The sequence below is a fragment of the Nothobranchius furzeri genome, chromosome 19 (assembly GCF_043380555.1).
Source record: "Nothobranchius furzeri strain GRZ-AD chromosome 19, NfurGRZ-RIMD1, whole genome shotgun sequence".
NCBI lineage: Eukaryota > Metazoa > Chordata > Actinopteri > Cyprinodontiformes > Nothobranchiidae > Nothobranchius > Nothobranchius furzeri.
Window position 1 is genome coordinate 4,369,779 of NC_091759.1, and position 20,039 is coordinate 4,389,817.

Sequence of the window (20,039 nt, forward strand, 5' to 3'; positions counted from 1 at the left end):
GTGCATTAGCAACAGTGGTGATCTCAGGACAGAGTCCTCACCACACAGATCATCAGATCTTTATTTGAGTTGGACAACAGGAAAAGCATTCAAATCTGCCTTCCTGTCTTTACTACTGTCTGATAGCATCTAGTGGGAGTGTAATGATCAAACACGCCACTGGGCTCCAGTGGAGGAAGATTTCTCCATTTGATGATGTGTAGTTTGAGAATATCACATTTTCTGTTTACACACTCCTGTTGTTATCTGTCTGTCTGTCTGTCTGTCTGTCTGTCTGTCTGTCTAGAACAATAGTTGTTTGATTTCCTTTCATTTGACCAGTTTGATAATAATAGACGTGTGTAGACATTTTTCAAAACAACATGTAAAGAGTTAATTTGCAAAGACAGGTAACTCCTTTTTCATACATTTTCAAAAAGTGCTTCATTTTGTCATTTCCTCCAGGTGACATGGGTCAAAATAAAGTTTGGATATGTTGATCAAAAATGGCTTTTATCCATTTTTGGTAATGAACTCTTCATTTGTAGCTTTAATGTCACTAATTGTTTTATTCTCGACACTAATTGTGTCAGACTCTTAAGTCACAAAAAGGAATGAAAAACAATCAGTGGATCAAAAAGAAGTAAAATCTTTTAATAGCACAATTAATTAGAACTAATTTATCAGAGTTCTTGCTCCAGAAATGAACAGAAAAGAGATTTTTTAAATTGGATTTAATGTCTATTTGTTCTTAAATGAGATCAAATTGCGTGTCGTTGTCTTAACAGCAACATAAAATAGCTGTCTTACTATTTTTCTTTTCTCTAATTAGGAAGCATAAATTACCAGTTTGAACTCCAATTGTGAGACAATGTGTGAGATGCTTCAGATGTGCGTGGATGTTTGGGTAGATTTTACCAGCATGTTACCACCGTTAAGACTTGAGGCTTTACATGCATCCAGCTACACTTAAAATAAGAAGTACACATATATGGAGCCAATATTGTGTACAAAGTAAAAGTCAAGTAAAGGTTTAAGTGTTTGCATACTTTTCTCAAGTACGGGTAGCGAGAATCTGATTAGTTAACCCTACTTTTAAAAAACAGCCAACTAATCACACTGAAAGTACACAGTAATATGGATGTTGGAGTTACTAATACTTACATATGCACTTAAATGCAAGTTACTAAAACTATAACAAACCAGTACTTAGAAATGTTCTTACTGAACTTGTATTTCTGAGTTTTGTATACTCAAGCAGATACTTTATACTTTTTTCTTACTAATGGTAACTTGTGTGTAACTTTGTATGCATTAGTGCTACTTCTGTGTACTTATTATTTTAAGTGCTATCGGTTTGCATGCTTCATTTAGTAAGTTTAACTAGTTGGATTTTACAGTGTAAAATCATATCTTCATATACTCAAATTCTTTCTGTGATTCATTTCTGTTTGTTTGCGTATGAGGCTGAACTGTAATTTCCACAAAGCCTCACCTGACCCAGCAGCAGCTGGTTCGCGGGCTTCTAAGCCACCCAAGCCTCTGGCGCAGGGACTTCCCACCAGACTCACATCGGCACACAAACATGCCCGGGCAGATTGGCAAAGCGCTGGCATTGGCACAACCATGCCGCATGCATACGTGACCTGACTGCGAATGAGATGATCAGAGAGGAATAAAAAAGGGGAAAAGAGGGGATGAAGGGAGGAGACTAAGTTGGTGCAAACAGATTGAATTACAAAAAGAGTTGGAAAAGATTCTGTGGTAAAGAACAATAAAAAACACACATAGAATAGAAGGGGGACAGAAAAAGAAAAGAAACGAAGGGTAGGCAAAGGCAGGGCTTTTAAAGGGAATGGAGAGAGGTGAGGTGAATGGGTTTGTTGTTGGACGCTAGCCAAACTACCAAAATAAAATGTTTCTATCCAGCATGAGCTGTTTCTAAAACACATCTACCTCTGTTGTGCAGCTTGTATTATTATGCACATAAAATCACTGCAGGCGATAGAGTGAGTTACCGTTTAAGGAATCTTTAATATGCTCCTTGTAAACGAAGCCCCAGCCATCTACCTCTGAAGCTAAGGTTGTATTTTGGTGCATTGGCAGAGTTGAATAGGAGGCCTTGCAGCTCAGCTTTGCAGCAGCTATCAAATAATCCATGAGTCCTTGAGGCACACAGCAGCAGTGTCAAAACACATCCATTGACTGCTAATAACAGCCAATTTTCTGCTTTTGCTGGAGATCACCTCAGCTAGATGTCGAATGTGTGGGCGCACCCCATTATTTATGGAGCATAATAAGAGAGATTGACTGGATAGTGCCGTTACTCCAAACTGCCATCCAATTATTCAGTCATTAGATTCTATTTGAAACATCGACAACTATTATACAACAAACCATTTTCTGCATTATCCTGAATGTAGCCTCTGTTTAATGTGAAGAGCTGTCGCCATGACACCATCTTGAGCACCTGAAGAGGAAAATGTAAATACAAACACCTGCAGAGATTAACTGAACTCAGTCCTCAAAATGTATCTTTATTTACTGTCTAGACAGGCAAAATCCCAAGTGCACGTGTTTGAGTCTCTCTCGTCAATCTGTGTTTCACTCATTGATGTTCTCAATAATATTTGGTTTTGGGTAATTGCTCTATAGATGATGACACTTGACGACAGTCCAGTATGACAACATCAGGGCTGCTTTTCTTTGAGATTATTGCTCATTCTATTTTATCTTTAAGCCGAAATGTACAGGCATAAAAGAATGCATAATAAAGATTATACCACCAGAATTAATTTGCATCGTTCTCATCAGACATCAACATATTTAGCTCAACTTCAAATACATGGTAATTAGATTATATCAGTCTATAATAACCACTACAAACATCATCTTTCACACGGTTTTTTTCAGCCTTCACCTGTATCAAAGCTCGCAATTTCTGTTCCCAAACAAAAAGTAATTACAAAAAACATGTATGACAGTTGGATGTAGCCTAGAAAATAAATCTAGACTAACCATAGCAGTAGCAAAAGATTCGGCTCTGCATGTTCCATTGTAGCCTCAGCTGGTCTACCGTTAAATTAGCTTACCACCATTACAGCAGAGACGGAGCAAAACTACAAAGATGGCAGCGGCTCAGGAATGGCACTCCTTTAAAACAGATTTGGTATTAACTTTTGGCAGGATAGACCTGGGCTTTTCTTTGAGGCATGTACGGATAGAAGTACCTGTTCTTCTGCTTCTTCAACAGCATTTGTCCGACCACCCTGTTGACTCATTTCCATCGCTACGGATACATCAGGTTGTTCGATGCTCTGATTGGTCCTAGTGCTCTCCAGTTGCATGCAAAGACTGTTTGAAAGACAACCGTAGATTCCACCCCACGACCGAGCTCTGTCTCTAGGTTGTGGCCAGACTTTATGTTCACATGTATAGGATGACTTGCCTGGTTAATATTGCATATTTAACTCTCTGGAGGCAGGCGTTGCAGATTTGCAACAGTGAAAACCTACCTACCTGGTTACTCCACATACGTATTTCATGAGCGTTTTTTTTTTAAACTCAGAAGTCAGAAGTAGCCCTGAAGGACTTAGTTGTTTGTCCTTTTCTCAAAACTTATTTTGAGCCTGAGAGGGTTAAGGTGTTTAATTGATGCCTTGCTTAATTAAAATGTGGTGTTTTCAGTTTGAACAACAACTAAAAACACGATTGTTCTTTACATCAGCTGAGCAGGTCACACCTGATAATCTCCTCTAAAGGCTGCAGGAGCGAGGAAACCTGAGCAACGGTTCTGTAAAACAGAAATAATAGAAGGTGACTGGTGGAGTTTAACCTCTGAAACACAGAAAACAGTCTTCTGTAGTGTTGAATCAGATCTTTGAGGGTATGGAAGATTCCAGCAGCTTTCCTTTGCAGAAGTAGGTCAGGCAGACGCCTACAGTGAGAACTGAAGGTTAAGTGTTCGTCTTTGTATTCCAGACAGTGAAGGTCTGGTGTGGCCCTTTTATGGGGGAAGGGGGGGGGGCGTCTTTGTTCTGTGTCCTCCCACAAGAGGGAGACAAGTCCACAGAAATGAAAGGATTGCAGGATTTCATCACCACAGCTTTAAACTTTAGATTTTCCTGCTTTTAGTTTGTTTTAAAACAACCAAAATTGACGAGGATAGTGTTTTACATTTTCTTAAGAATCAGACCCTGAAACGATAATTGGATTAATCTGAAACATATGGAAGCTTTCTGGTGATCTGTGACATCGTGCGTGGAATTAGATGGGCGGCAAGAGGTGATAACTGGAGACGACAGGACAAGAAGACTCGAAGGAGAGACGGCAGACTCCAGCGCTGACCCTCCACCGGTGCTCTGCAGTGTGAGGTAGTTGGTTGTATAGTTTCGCATAATAAACAGCCTGGAGATAACTGTACAACCTTCTAGCTTTCCCTGCGGCGTCGCCCAGACTTCATGAGAAGGCCTTCAGCCTACCAGCCTCCATGTGTGGTGAGTATGAAGACTGACGTCAACAAGGGCTTCAAAGCTATAAAATGATATTCAGCAATAAAGTCAGTTATTTCAAGCAGATCTTTTATTAAATGATAATAAATCTACACTTTAAATTTGTGAAACTTTTGTTTCCTAATGTCTCACAACAAATCTGTTGCTACAAAAGACAAGAGAAAGGAGGATCCAGCTTTCTGTGCCTCATCCATCGCGGCCAATATTAGATCTGCAACGGTTCTAATTTCTTCTCCAGCAAATTCAATTTCAAGCCCGTAATCATATTGACACAAAAGCAAGCTATAAAACAGTTTCAGTGCTGACTTTAAATCTAATTTATCTGGATCGGGTTTAATTACGTTTTGCTTTTGAGGTCCAGCTAATCCGGGCGTCGATAGAATCACCTTGCTCTGCAGCGGTCTGTGGGCTGGTTCTGTGTTCCTGCTCTTCAGGTGGTGTTGCCCTGGAATCACAGGAGGAATTCTGATTTTAGTCACTCGTGTTTGTGATGTAAAAGAGAGTCAATTTTACCGATATAAGATCAATGGGACCATAAGCAATGCAAAGTTCCTCTCGTTTTAAGTCCAGAACTGAAACGTCTGAATGAGCCGATAATGAGAGTTTGTCCAGACGTTAGAATCAATGCATCCTGAAGAACGAGGCTGTATGTGAACTTGCTTCCTGCCTCCGCCTCTACCCCCCCCCCCCTGTCCCCCAGTGTGTCTGGCTTGTGGCTCAGACGCCCAGTATCCGCATTGCGTTGCAGTGCTCCAGCGAGGAAGGGATAAAAGAGCACATATCAGCAATCTCTGCTGAGCACTGCTCTTTTCTGCGTGCACACAAAGAAGCAACTCCTTGGTACGTTCAAGCTCGGGGGGGGGGGGGGGGGGTCAACCATCGTGGGGGTGGGGGGGGGGGGGGGTCAACCATCGTATCGCACCTGTTTTCCACCAGCAGTTTTGATGAGAGCTGGCCAGGTCCTGCATTTGGTTTATTACTTTGGCTTTACACGTAACTTTTTTTATTACCTTCAGCAGCGCAGCTCTAAAGTTTATACACACCCCTGTCACTTATATTAAAATTCTCATTCACTTTTCCTTTTGTTGCCCATTTGATTGTAAGATGCCGTTAAATCGATAGTAATGACAGAAATACGGGAGGGTTGTGTTCAGAACGGCTGGGGGGTTAATCACCTCTGGGCTTGCTGCAGCTTTGATCCTCATACTGTGTAAAATCCACAGCTTTTCAGCTCCCTCCTCTGCCTCTTTCTCACTCGTTCACTGCCTCCTAACACAGACACACTTTCACACAGCGTGCACAGCTGTGCACGGGGAACAAATGTGCACACACACACACACACACACACGCCCCTCCCTCTGAACATGTTGCAACTCTCTCCTCCAGATGCATGAGCATCACGGCACAAATCCAAACACACACACATGTACACAATAATAGACACCCATGTAGACATGTGAGTATATAGCTTTTTTTTTATAGTGAGACGGGACGTCACGCCATGAAAAAGTAGAGGGGGATAGAGAGAGAGGGGGAGACGAGAAGGGATGGATGAAAATGAGGGGAAGGGCTGAGACGGAGCGGGAGGAGGCGGGGAAAGGGCGATACAGGGTGTTCAGGCAAGAGAAGAGAAGAGCAATAGCTGGACATACTGCATGCTTACATAAGTGTCTGTGACTCTGTGTGTGTGTGTGAGTGTGTGTGTGATATATGCAGGTGACACAGATTTATGAGAGGAGGGGGTCATAGCGCTGCTGATGGTTGTTGGGGGTTGGGGAAACTGGGGGTGTTGGTAGAGCACCAGATAACGGAATCAATGCGATTGTCTGCGTGTGTGTGTGTGTGTGTGCGCGCGCGTGTGTGTTTGTACCTGCCTCATAGACATTGCCTGTTTGGACTCTAATCGCCTGGAGAATTAGTGATGTGACTTGGCAGAGGGAGACAGGCACAAAACAGAGCCAGGGACAGCGCCTGAGAGAGGGATAGAAGAAGAGAACAGACAAAAAGGAGAGTGAGAGATGGAGGGGAAGCGAGAGGGGAAAAGCGGACCCGCTCGCCGCCACCGCCGCCGTGCACTGCGGTCACAGAAAAGGAAGACTGAAGATGGGACAGGATAGGTTGTATCAAACGCATTTTTTCTTTAAAAAAGGATAAATCGTGTTCTTTTCTCCTGTCAGGAGGAAATTGGATTAATAACTCAACGTAAGTGTGTGTTGTGTGATTAGTGTGGGGGTGTGAGCGTACCTGTTCTATGTATGGAGTGTGTGTGTATTTATGTAATGAACAGCAGGCAGAAGCAAACAGCAAATCCAGAATGACTTAAACGGGACACTTAACAAATTGAGACGAGCAGTTTGTCTGACCAAATCCACCCGCCATCTTCTTTCATTTATGTCTATCTTCATGCTCGTTCGTTTGATCTAGCTCGTCCTTCCTTACGAGAGCGTTTCTCCGATTTTCCCTCCAGCCTCTGGTTCGCATCATCCACTCTTTGTCTCTGCAAGAGCAACGGAGGGACTCATAAAAGTGGGGCAGAGGAAAATATCTCAGAGCGCAGAGACAAAGAGGAAGCAGAGAGAGGCGGTGTAAATTCAAAACAGACCGATAGACTTTATGTTCCGTGGGTCTTTGTGGAGTCGCTCGGCTCGTTTGTCTCGGCATGTGCGTACCTGGTCAGTGACAGGATGTTCAGGATTTGTTGGCGGGTCGTGCAGATGTTCTTCATGTGACATCTGCAGTGCTGGACTTGTCTAACGTGTATTTTGTTTGAAAAAGTGGAAACCAGCGTTACTTCGTCAAAGCTGAACATCTTTGTCATGGGAGAGTGATTGCATAATCCTGTGAGATCACATGGCCTGTAGGACATATAAGACGACAGACAGCGGCGTCTCCAGCTGGCCGCGTTAGATGCATTTGCATGCAGCACAAGCAGAGAGTACATACATATATATATAGATATATATATACGTACACATATACATATATATAAAATATATAATCACCACAAGCTTAGTGCACTTTCGAACTTAGATGGGTTTTTTCATTTGCCTGTCTGTCTGTCTACCGGCAGAGGGCTTTGTCTTCTTTTGTGAACGTTTCATCGCACAGACCTGCACCGAGTCTCAGGCGTTGGCGAAGTGAGGAGGACGGACAATAAGAGCCCTGAAAATAAAAGTTCCTTACAGTGATATTTATTGACAAAATAATGAAGTCTTTCTGCATTTTGTTTTTTTTTTCCGCAGGATGGGACCCGGTCCGGATTGCGTAGACGTGGCGAGACGAAATCTTTCATGTCGGAACGCATCAATGACAAACGGTAATCTCCCCATGGCACGGACGAGCTATGTCTGATTTAAATTTACTTCATCTACAAGAGATGATTTGTTCATTAGAAACAATCATATGAATACATGAAACAGGATTTTTTTAAACACTGATAGATTTTACCTGTGCATGAGACCGAATGGCAAAATGACCTTTGGTGTGCCTCGTTGTCCCTGAGACCCTTAACCTGTGATGATATCAAAGGTCACAGGTGAGGTCCTTGGGAACAAAGCCTCACACATTTGCTTCCAGGAGAAAACAAAACGTTTCACATCATTAACTTCACATCAGTGGCAGTTCAAATGTAAAATTGTGTGGAGAAACATTTTAATGTACTTGAAGCTCTCTGTAGGGGACAGTACCTTCTGGCTGACTTTGTACTTTTACATTTCAACAAAAAGACAACCAAAGGTTGTGACCCCGGTGTTATGGCTCAGGATTTTAAAAATATGCACAAAAGAAGCTGGAAATTTCTCTCAAGATTCAAACTATTTGGAGCTAAAGAAAAAAATCAATAAAATTCAGTAAATTGTTCAAAACTTGTATTTGTATCCATTATTCATTATGTAAATCTATTTCTGTATCTCTTTTTATATTATGCTGCATCTTTTTCTCCCTTCTAGAATGTGAGATACACACACACACACACACACGTGTGTGTGTGTGTGTGTGTGTGGTTAAGATGAACGTGTAATATTTGCCAAATAAAGGTTCTCTGGTGAATGAAACCAACATAATAAGGCCTTCTCTCAGGCTCTCACCCTGCCTCCCTGCAAGGGTGGCTCAGCGTTCCCTGGCTCTCAGCCCTGAGTGTGTTTGTGCATCCCAGGACAGTTGACATTGATTGTTCAGGAGACAGACTGAGACACATTAGTACCCAGCTCGCTCCTGCTGCTGAAAAACACATTAACCGGCTGCATTAGGAGCCCTGTCTGGTAACCATGGCAAAGCACACAGGCAGGGAGGAGGGAGGACTGAGACGGGGCAGCGGGTTCAGTGCACCGTCTCTCAGGGGCTGTCTTTCTCAAATGCTCCTTCCCTTTCCTCCGGCCATGTCTGTCATTGTCTCTCAGCTTCTCTTTTAAACAGACAGCTTTTCTGTCTCCCCTTCTCACACACATACAAACAACATTTGCATATTTATTTTTCTCCTCTTGGATCCTCTTTTTGATACTGCCTCTGACCTTACCTCATACTCCACCCCCTTATCTACTGCCCTGTGCAACATGGCCCTCCTTTCTGTCGTCCGTATACATTTTCTTCTCTTTTCTTTATGATTCCTGTTTGTGGGGAAGTACTGAGAGGTAACCAGGAGGGAAGGATGTGAGATAAACTATACGGAAAAGGAGTTTGTGCTTGTTTGTTATTGTGATTAAATAATTGACTTGTGAATGCACTTTTTGAAGTTCTATTAAAAGATTTCCAGCACACTTTTAAACAACTTTATGTTTATTCTGAAACTCTACAGCCTCTGAGGATTTGATTTGTGCTTTAACATGAAAGAAAACTGAAATGACGTGTAAAACACCCGTTTTGTACACTTTACACAAAATGTAGGCGTTCTTCCATGTTGTATTAAACTATGTTCAAAAAATAAAAGTCTCTTCTAACTATAATGAAAGCCCATTATACCAAATGTTTAATTCTGTCAAATGTAACCATAAGGTGTTTGTTGTGGCCACTAATTTTAAATCAGTAATTCCATATTTGGCACGTGATGGTAGAACTGCTCTGCACACACACACATGGAGCTTTAACTTTTAAGAAGAAAGAATATGTTCTTTCTTTTTTTATCTTGGATCAGACCATGATAAATAAAACATACGTTGTTACCAGCTAACATTTTGCCATCAATGTGCAGAAAGGTGTGGAATTTGACAGATATTAAATAACAAATCAAGAAAAATGTAAAAGTGGTTTGTAAAAATAATGAAAACCATTAAAGCTTCTATAATAATCAAAGGGGTCAGAAACAGCTGGTTAAATATAATTAACTATTGGAATTTAATTGATTATCAGCAAGTATGAACACATCTATTACACATATTATGGTGAATGACAGCAAAAGCAAAAAATAATGGAAGAAAAATGATTCATTGAAAGGGGAAAGCCTAACATAAAAACAAAGCTGCTATTTACAAAAATCATTCTGCTTAAGATCTTTGAATAAAATATTCTTTAGAGATTTTAAAAAATCCAAAGATTTTAGTGAATAAACGTGGAGGGTTTGTAGACTGTGTTGTTTATTTCTGTAGCTAAAAATGAGGTCGATCTGAAAATGAACTCAGTAACCCCCTCGGTAAGCAGTATTAGGCGGAACTTAAAACACTGCGCACAGGTTTCCTTCAGAGCCTCCCAAAACTCACGGACGATCGGAAGTGGCCTTGTGCGTTACGGTAAGAAAGTAGCAAATTATATTTTATAATAATAATTAATCCTACAGCGGATTATTTTAAGGCGAGACATCTGTTTGGGTTATTGTATCTCCTTCATATTGCTAGCGACTCTTAGCCGTCGCTGTCGAGTTTGTAACTGACTAATAACTCGAAAACAGTCTGGTGCACGTTAAAAGTAATGCTCACTCACTCAGCTACACTTAATGATTATAGCTCTAAAGCTTTTACCCTAAAAGGTGTAAATGTTTTAACCAACCACTCACACATTCTAAATACAATAAACAGTGTACGCGTATTTACGTTTGATAAGAGTTCGTTACAGAAGTTAGACGGAAGTTTTCTCACCCCTTTGACTAGTACTGATATTTTACGGTCCACACTTCCACTGGTTCACTTTGAAAGTGACTGAACATTGCCCTCTACAGACTTTTTAAAGTGGGTTTTGGAAAAAAAAAAAGTTGGAAGCTGTAAATAAAATGTACTTTTACATTGAAAGAATTAACTATCTCAATGTGTCCCACACAACAGTCAAAAACATACTTAAATGTATTCTATGGGCTGCATGGTGGCGCAGTGGTTAACACTGTTGCCTCCCATCACTAAGGTTACAGGTTCGAAACTCGGCTGTGGCTTTTCTCCCCATGCGTGGGTTTCCTCTGGGTACTCCGGTTTCCCCCACAGATCACAACATGCCCTACAGGTTATAAATTGTAAGTCGCTTTGGATAAAAGCGTCTGCTATGTGAATAAACATATCCTAAATATTCAATATCACAGGCAGTCTGTTTCAAAAAAGTCTGACTTCTTTGATGAAATAATAATTGGACTTTTATGTTTTGGGGATTACAGGTACAAACTAACAGATGAGGTTCAAACTGCAGGCAGCAGTATGGAAGAGGAGTAAACTGAGGCGAGATATTGCGAAAACTGATGGGGAGAGGAATGCTGACATGTCCAGTACAAAAGATGGGTCAAAAACAGGACATGCTGTTAAGAAACCAGCAAGGCAAAAATAAATAAATAAATAAAAGTCCGTCAAGGTTGTTTCTGAAGAGTTAACGAACAATGCACCTAAAAGTGGAAGCACAAAGGAATCAATAAAGTGCATGTCAGGAAGTTTAACAAGTAGAGAGGAATAAATGGGTCACATAAGACTATAGAAATGACCAAATAGTTCCCCAAATAAGAAACACTACTTAGAGAAATGGGTAGGCAGTGAGTGGAATGCAGAAAATGGTTAGAGCCAAAATTCAGTGACAAGAAAACAATGTCGGTAAGGAGTCAGGTTCCTTGTGAAAGGGAGTACCCTGTGCCATCCTCTAAGGACCTAAACGAGCCAAAAGTCTAAAACCACCCTGGGGCGGCCAAGGAATTACCCTTGTGCTCGGTCACTAGAGCAAAGTTGACGTGGGAGTATAAAAAGACTAGCATGGAAATCTCGACGGACAATTGCTGAATTTTGCTATGCACGTCAGTGCTCCATAGAAGCCTCAGCAGGCCTACCATTGGCCTGAGCAGTATTGCGATCTTCCAATCACAGCGCTTGATTGGTTTGGTGGGCGGAATGATGCGACGAAGTGGAGCAACTGACATCAGTAGCGGTGAAACCTCATGTAGTTTGTTGTCTAATAGCTTGTGGAGACCGTTTGAAATACAACCACAGGTCCTGTCCTATGACTGATATCTTTCTATGGGTCTTGGCCAAACTATTAAAAAGTTTAAAGTCCCATAGTCATCATCACACACCGGTGAAATTCATCTCCGCATTTGACCCATCCCCATGGAGGTGAGCGGTGGCTGCGCTTGGGAACTATTTGGTGGCTCAACCCCCCAGTCCAACCCCTTGAAAGGATCTCTGGCTATGAGGACGTGGATGCTCTAATAAGTCACAATTTTTCTGTTGTACCAAATAATGTTGTTAGAAACACACAGAATATTGCTGTTTATTTATAAATCTATAATATTTAGTACATTGTTGGACATACGTAGGACGCCATGTTTTCCACATGCAATGCACTCTGGGGGCGATGACGTATATTAGTTGCACTTGGAAGAATAGCTATTGAAGCTAGTGTTTGTTTACGCGCTCACCATATTAATAATTAGGTAAAATGCTGCGTTGTGCTAGCCTAGTGAACTAGACCAAATTCTTGCTTTGCAAAGTTTGGTCTAGGCATGCTCCATTGGAACCTCTGCAGCTCCTACCAGGACTCTGGCTAGCCAATCACAGCTCTCTAGAGGGGTTTCAAACACATAAAGAGCTGTGATTGGTCCATAATAGTGGGTCAATCATAGTGCTCTATCTGCTTAGTGAACAAATCACAGAGCTTTATCCGTTTTGTGGGCCAATCAGGGCACTCTATATGCCTGGTGGGTGGGATGATGCAACAGAGTGAAACAAGAGTATGTCACATTCATTGTCCAGTAGCATGCAGAGATCATTTGAAAGACAACGGTAGAACCCGCCCCACAACCGAGAGCTGTCAATGGAGCGTGGCCAGACTAAATAATACATTTATTTAGTCTGGCTTGCCAGGCTAGCGTTGTGCTGCTTTTGAATGTCATTTCCAGTCAGAGGGCAACAAGGGGAGTGATGTGAGTTTACACAGCTTTCCCACTGGCAAGAAGACGAGAAAGCAGTGGGAAGATGCATGTGAACGGACACAACTTCCCAAAGGTCCGCAGCTGTGTTCCCAACATTTTTCTCCTGATGCGTTTGAGGCTTATAGTCGACCACAACGACTTAAGGAGCTCACCAGAGCGGCTGCTGGGTAGAAGAGAAGGTGGAAACTAAATGCTTTACTGACCATTTTCCCACACAAGGAGCCTAAACGCCCTCGGAGAGACGAGACGCTGGACGCTCTCCTGAGCCGACAACCCGCTCCTGCATCTGCCGCTTCTGTCATGTTGGGTGAACCATCGGACACGTCACTCGTCACGGATGAAACTGAACATTCACCTCTCCCATCAGTAAAACAAGCAGTAAGTGTAGCAATACAGCGTTCCCCAAATATATAATATCTGCAAAAATGATTAAAGACGTTTCACTGAATATCCTAATCATCTATAAAGCACACGACAGCTCTGGATGCTAATATTCTCCAAAATCATTCATAAATGAATAAGTTTGATCACACGATAGCTTACCGTTAACGTCTGCTGACAAAAATGTGAGCTTTTGACAACAAACACTCTCCCTCTTGGTTACCATGGAGACACATTTGCTGCAAATGCACCACCGGTTTTGTCCTGCACTCGCTTCTTGCTCTTCATTTTGACACTCATTTTGTGAAACATGCTCAGTGATGTCCTCATTAAAGTTTTGCTCTGGTTCAAAGTGAAAAGGCTGAACGGATGACATGTTTATGTCGCTGAACAGTCACTACGGGGTCCCAAAGCCGGCCGGTGCAACCTAGGTACACAACCATATGACGTCACTACCCAGAGTGCAGTGCGACGCTAACAACAATGGCGACCTACAAGTTCAACAAATTTTATAAAAATGAAGACATCAAGAAGGTTTTTTACACCATTTTAATATAAATGATACTAACATTTATCTTTTAAGAACCACAAGGTTTTGTAACCTGGGTTCCTTTTAAAGCTGAGTGTCAAGCAGGGAGGCATTGGGTTCCATTGTTTGAAAGTCTTGGGTATGACCCGACTGGGAATCGAACCCCGATCTCCCAGTCACAGGGCGGACACTACCAGCAAGCCACTTCTTCTGTTTTAATTCAGCATTTAGACATTTGAGTTGTTTTAGCAAAATGGTTAGTTGGAAACAAACAAACAAATCAAAACTGTTTTGGAAAAGTATGTTTTTTTTTCCACATGGATGAAATGTTTGAAAACTGGGATCAAAGCACCAAATATTAATAATGTAGAATTTCACAGCTGGTGTTCATTATCACCTTTTTCTTGTAAATGAAATGTTTTTTTAATCAAGTAAGGTGCTGCACATATAGTGTGTAATGTAATGTTTTAATACTGTAATTAGCATATATGTTATAAATGAATATTAAATGATTTCTTGCTCTAAACTTGAATAACACCCTTACAACAAATGTTGGTATAACAGCTGTGTGTGCGCGCACACACACACACACACACACACATACAGAGGTTTCACTTCTAATTACATTCCTGTTTGCACGTTGATTAAATTCTTTGTCACAAGCGCTTTGCTTCTTTATACCTAATTAGCTTCTACTCCAAGCTTGTGCTTTGCATTGAAAGACCAAATTGAGTGTTTTAGTATTAGATTGCAGAAAATGTTTTTCATATGTATTGGTACAATTATATAATGCCATCATCATCAGCAGCACTACTATGCCTATCAGCTGTAATTAATCTGAGTTCAACTGCAGTTCCACAGATCTTTTACTAAATAATGTTGTTAAAACCTGATAAAGCTGTTGAATCGGTTATTTATTTAGTTTTAAGATCAGGACATAATAAATTAATTATGTAGTTCACGAAAGATGAGTAGAAAGGCGTGGTATTTGACAGATAGCTTATTTAGGACTAATTAAGCAAAACTGCAAATGCAGTGTGTCAAAACAAAAACATTTAATGATTCAATAATTGAATGAATTGGAAACAGCAGGTTAAATAACAATTCATAATTAAAATGTATTTGTTAAGGTAAATGCAGAAAATAAGAAAAGGAGAAGGATTTATTTTGAGGGATTATCGTGGAAAGTGTAAACATAAAAACAAGGCTGGGGTTTGCAAAAATAAACCTACAAGCAGATCTTTGAGTAAAAGGTTATTTATTAGAAATCAGAATGTGAAGAGATTTTATTGAAGAAACTTGTAGGGTGTGTTGTTTCTGTAGATAAAATTGAGGTCGAGCTAAACATGAACTCGATAACCCCGTCGGCAAGCAGCATTTAGGCGGAACTAAAACACTGGGCACAGGTTTCCTTCAGAGCCTCTCAAACTTAACGGACAAACGGAAGTGGTCTTAAATTTGAACAACCATCACAGCAACAATAACCGCGCATTTAACGCTACGGTAAGAATGTGGCGATTATATTTATTTAAAAAAATAAGTAATCTTTCAATGTATTATTTTAAGATGAAACAAGATCTCGGTTAATTTCATTGCGGTATCGCCTTCACACCGCTAGCATTTCTTTGCCATCGCAGTTCATTTTGTAACTGACTAATACCTGGAAATCAATCAGGTCCATACGTAAAATAATAAAAAAGAGTCTTTCTGTTAAGTTTTCTACATATTGTCCAAAAGTCTTTTTTTCTAGAGAATGCAGATGTTTTAATTAATCATGCACACGGTCTGGATGAAAAAATGAAACCAACAGCCCTATTTTTATGTCCTGACGGTAATGTGAATGTTTGATATTAGTGTATTCCAGAAATTAGACCCAGCCCTGATATTTTTTTTTGGCATTTCTCATAAATCTTTTAGTTGAACCATTACTTAAAGAATAACAACAAACATACCGTAAGAAATGACTTTAAGATTAAAAAAACGTATAAAGAAAACGCCTTTCTTTGTTTTAAACACAGTCATAATCAACCCAAATAAATTGTTATAGAAAACATCACAAAATAGCAGAATTTACAGCACTGCAGATTTAATGCACCTATGTGGATGGTTAAGTCACTTTAATTTTATTTAAAAATAAAATTTTGTAGACCTAAAAATATGTGGCTTAAGCTAAACAATCAATACGTTTCTTACAAAATTATTTTTTTTTTTAGAAAATAATGTAGATCAAAGCATTCTAGACATTTTTGCTGCATGAAATTCTAAAGTAGCCTACTCAGCCTTTAAAAGGACATATAATCAAGGTGGACACTGCTGTCAACATAAAAGAAAGCGATTTATACAATAAAATTAGTTAGAAAGTAGAAAACTTCAATTTTTTTAAAAAATTACCCCCCCCCCCCCCCCAAAAAAAAATAAAATAAAAACTAACAAAACATTCTTTGTTTCTAATCTTGAGTTAAATTCAACATCTTAACCTGAGTTTTTAAAAAGCCACAGTGCTGAAGTAAAACTGCAAGGGTAACTGACTTGTTACCTTTCCACTTGAGCTTCTGTTGATTTATGTGTCAATTAAAAATGGCTGAACATTGCCCTCTGCAGACAATATACCACTTTAAAGGTCAGTTTTGGAGAGGGAAGCTTTAAGAGGCTGTAACTGGACAATGTTTACTTTAAACTGAAAGATAAAGCAGTCTGAAATAGTCTCCATGTGTGTGTGCAGAAATAGTCCCACACACTAGTCAAACATACCTATAGGTATATTCCTAACACTTGACATAAGAAGTACTCTGTTAAACAATATAAACGACTTGTATTCTTAGTGATTAAATAATAATTGGATGTTATTTTGGTCTGTTCATAGGCACAAACTAACAGTCGGGGTTAAAGGTGAAAGCAGCAGAATGGAAGAGGAGTCAACAGAAACTGAGATGGGCCGAGGTACTGTGAAATCTGATGGGGAGAGAAACTCTGGCATGTCAAGTTCTAAAAATGGATCAAAAACAGGACATTCTGTTAGGAGACCAGGAAGGCCGAAAAAGTCCGTCACAGCTGAGAAGGTTGTCACTCAAGAGTTGGTGAACAGCGGTTCTGCTACATCTAGAAGAGGACGCCCAAAAGGATCAATAAAGCGCAATGCTATGGAGGAATTGACCATAACTGAGGTGGGACGAGGAGATACTGTGAAAACTGATGAAGAGAGCAACGTGGACATGTCCACTAACCTTCCAATTAAAAGAGGAAGGGGGAGGCCGCAGGGTTCTAAGGAGTTAAAGGTCTATGTTACAGACCTTAACCTCGCAGAACCCCAACGAGGAATTAAGACACACACCAGTACTGAAGACATTTCAAAAAAGGGACAATCTGTTAAAAAACCAGGAAGACCAAAAAAGTCTGTCACAGCTGAGAAGGCTATCGACGAAGAGTTGATGGACAGGGGCTCTGATGCACCCTGCACAAAGGAGTCAGTAAAGCGCAAGTCAGAAAGTTTAACAAGTGGAGAGAAAGAGGGTGGTCCTGAACCACCCCGGAAAAGAGGTCGACCAAAAGGTTCTCCCAATAAGAAACCAAAGGCAACATGGGATGAATCAAATGGCCTCTCAGACACTCTGAGAAGAGGAAGAGGTGCGCCCAGGAAAAGTATTGAACAGAGGCCTGTTCGACAGGAACTGGTTACAGGTGGCTCCCAGCCAGGAAAGAGGGGAAGAGGTCGGCCTAAGGGCTCTTTAAACAAAGTGCACAGTAATGTAGGGCAGCTCCAGAAGGACTCAGGTTTCCTTGTGAAAGGGAGGAAGCGTGGTCGACCAAGACAGAAACCAGGAAAAAGGGGAAGACCAAGGAAATACCCTCTGCCGTCCTCGGAGGAACCGAAGAAGCCCAAAGTCTGGAAGCCCCTTGGGCGGCCGAGAAAATACCCTCGTGCCGAGCCACCAGAGGGGGCACAGCTGGCCCCTCGGAGGAGCCGCGGTCGGCCCCGCAAGTCAGAGGTGAAAAAAGGTGCTCACTTACGCAAAACCATTCCAACAACTCCATCCACACCACGAAGCCTCGCTGATGGGCTTAAGAGAAAAAGGGGCCGTCCCCCAACTGCTGCAAAAAGCGAAGGTGCCACTCCGCAGAAAAGGGGCCGCCCAAAAGGTTCGCTCAACAAAAATAAAACCAGAAGTGACGGCTCACTCCCTAACCATTCAGCAGCGGAGAGGGTTTCGCCCGCAGTCGAGTTGGAAAGTGGCGTTGCGGTGTTGCTCGAAGCGGACTAGAGACCCTGTCAAGTCGGCTTAATGAAGTCAAACCAAAAACATTTGGTGTAGTAATTTCTCTTGAAGCATAGAGTAAAATCTCGTCAATGACATGTTTTTTATTTTATTACATTTGGTCAGTTTGCTAGGTTATATTTTCAGCAGATGTTCTCGTCTTTTTTCTGACTAACTTTTGACTAAATTTTGCTTTTATTGTGCTTGTTGAGTAATCGGAAAACCCTTTCTTTGGAGCTCTGGGAGTAAATATAGACATGTTCTGTTTTAAATCCTCGTTCAGATGTCGTGTTCCACGTTTTAGTTGTTTCAATGAAATGGTTTGTTAGAAAGAATTTAATTAACTCATTCACTGCCAGCTGTTTCCTGATCGCTAAAGGCCTTCGCTTCGACTTAAGTCGTCAATGGCATTGAATGAGTTAAAACAGCTTCTATTTAGTTTATTTAAGAATGTTTAATGCCCTTGACTAAACAATGCAGTTGTAACAATGATTTTAAGTCTGTTTTTGACATGGAATTATCTTGTTCAGAGTGAATCCATGTGACCGTATCAATGCTGAAGAATTACATAGACGAGCAGTAATTTCCACAGTAATTTTACTTCCACGATAAAGCCTTTTAATCCACTCATCATTGTGATGGAGAAAAGATGCAGAAAAGTTGCACGAGATTCAAATCTGCAACATAATTTTGAATTAATTTAATAGCATTTTTGTCTTTAATTTAAACTTGAAATACTGACAGATTAAGAAAATGACTTCCTGTTTCACCCAGACAGTAATTCTCTAAAGTAGATGAAAGCTAAATGATATTCTTCACTTTGTGGATTTATGTTTTGCCTTATTGTTAGAGCGATGAATGTAAACTCATTCCTGATCATAAACTGATAAAGTGCTCCACTTTGTGCCATTTTTCTTGTGGGAGGTGTCTTTAGTCACTGCTGTTTACATGTTGCTGTCATTTAGTTAATATTTTGTAGCCGTGAGAAGATTTTTATGTTGAGATGAAAAGTAGTGTGATATCAGAACGTTGTTTTAAGCCGTTTGTGTAATGTTCAGTTATTGCCTGATATTAAAAGTTATGTTGATTAAAGAAGTGAGAAAAATGTGAATTTGTCCCAGCTTTTAAAAAAATCAACTTTAAATTGGCATTTGCAGTTTCAGTAAGAATCAAATTTGTGAGGCTGTATTTGAATTTAAATTAAAAAAGTTCATCTTACAGTTGAACCTTTTTCCGTGTTTTCTGTTTATATTGTTTGTTCTCCGTTTAATGTTTCCAGTGAGTGTGGATAGCTTAAAAGTGCAGGTTAGAACTTCAGCAGTGGCTTCCTTGTTTGTTTTTATTGTGGGCTCCACCCTCATCAGTCCTGTTTGTGACATAGCACATGGACTATGCACCTCACTCTCTACAGTAACAAAGATCCTGTGTTTATGAGATGATGAACCACTCGGATCAGAACAAACTGTTGACATTGACAATACAGCTTGTGGGTCACAATATGGCCCAAACCCAATACTCGCACTGCACTCAATGGTCCTCTGTGAAGTGCACTTGGAGGAAGTGCAGAGCAAGGCTGAATCCGTGGTATGCAAGTGTGCAAATAATTGTGAATTGGGACAGGGAGCGTTGCGTTATCGACTGCAATGCATGCCAGGATGCTGGTCACAGTACTACTTTAAAAAAAAACTAACTGAACAAACAATTATTTGAAATAAATTTACATTAATTGCTGCTTTGTTGTATTAAGCATTCTTAGCATAAATTAATCATCCTAAAGTGATCTAATTTCATATGAAAATACATATTTTCCAAAAAGAGCCTTTTCTCCTGTAGCAATGGATTGCGGGTAATCCGCTTCTTGAAGTGCGGATCAAGGGTGCAAAGGGTTTATGATCAACTTCCGCATTTGAGAATTGGGACACCACATGCACTTCCACCGTTGGCCGGGATAACACCATTGAAGTGTGGAAGTGCGAGTATTGGGATTGGGCCTATGTGGGTCACTGGCAAGAAAAATGCAGGCCATGACTACTTGTGCCCTTAGGTCCAGGTCATATTGCGTG

At 40.7% G+C, this 20,039-nt stretch overlaps 1 protein-coding gene and 1 long non-coding RNA gene across 13 annotated transcripts in view; one reads left to right on the plus strand and one right to left on the minus strand.

Moving 5' to 3' along the window:
* Positions 1-19,202, plus strand: part of si:ch73-15n24.1 (uncharacterized protein) — a 38,844-nt gene extending 19,642 nt beyond the window's left edge. For 7 of the 11 annotated variants that reach the window (XM_070547469.1, XM_070547472.1, XM_070547470.1 and 4 more), the window contains 2 exons: positions 7,733-7,806; positions 16,587-19,202. In XM_070547469.1, the coding sequence (XP_070403570.1) occupies positions 7,733-7,806; positions 16,587-17,982 (1,470 nt within the window). In that variant the 3' untranslated portion in view covers positions 17,983-19,202. The other 4 variants (XM_070547475.1, XM_070547474.1, XM_070547476.1 and 1 more) reach the window with 4 other exon arrangements.
* Positions 2,497-10,626, minus strand: LOC129164589 (uncharacterized). Of its 2 annotated transcripts, XR_011517333.1 has the most exons (4): positions 10,556-10,626; positions 6,828-8,001; positions 6,365-6,461; positions 2,497-4,935 (listed from the first exon to the last, which is right to left on the minus strand). It is a non-coding gene; the product is annotated as an uncharacterized lncRNA (long non-coding RNA). The 2 variants fall into 2 exon arrangements; XR_011517332.1 differs by having other exon boundaries at positions 6,365-8,001.
* Positions 19,203-20,039: the final 837 nt, after the last annotated feature.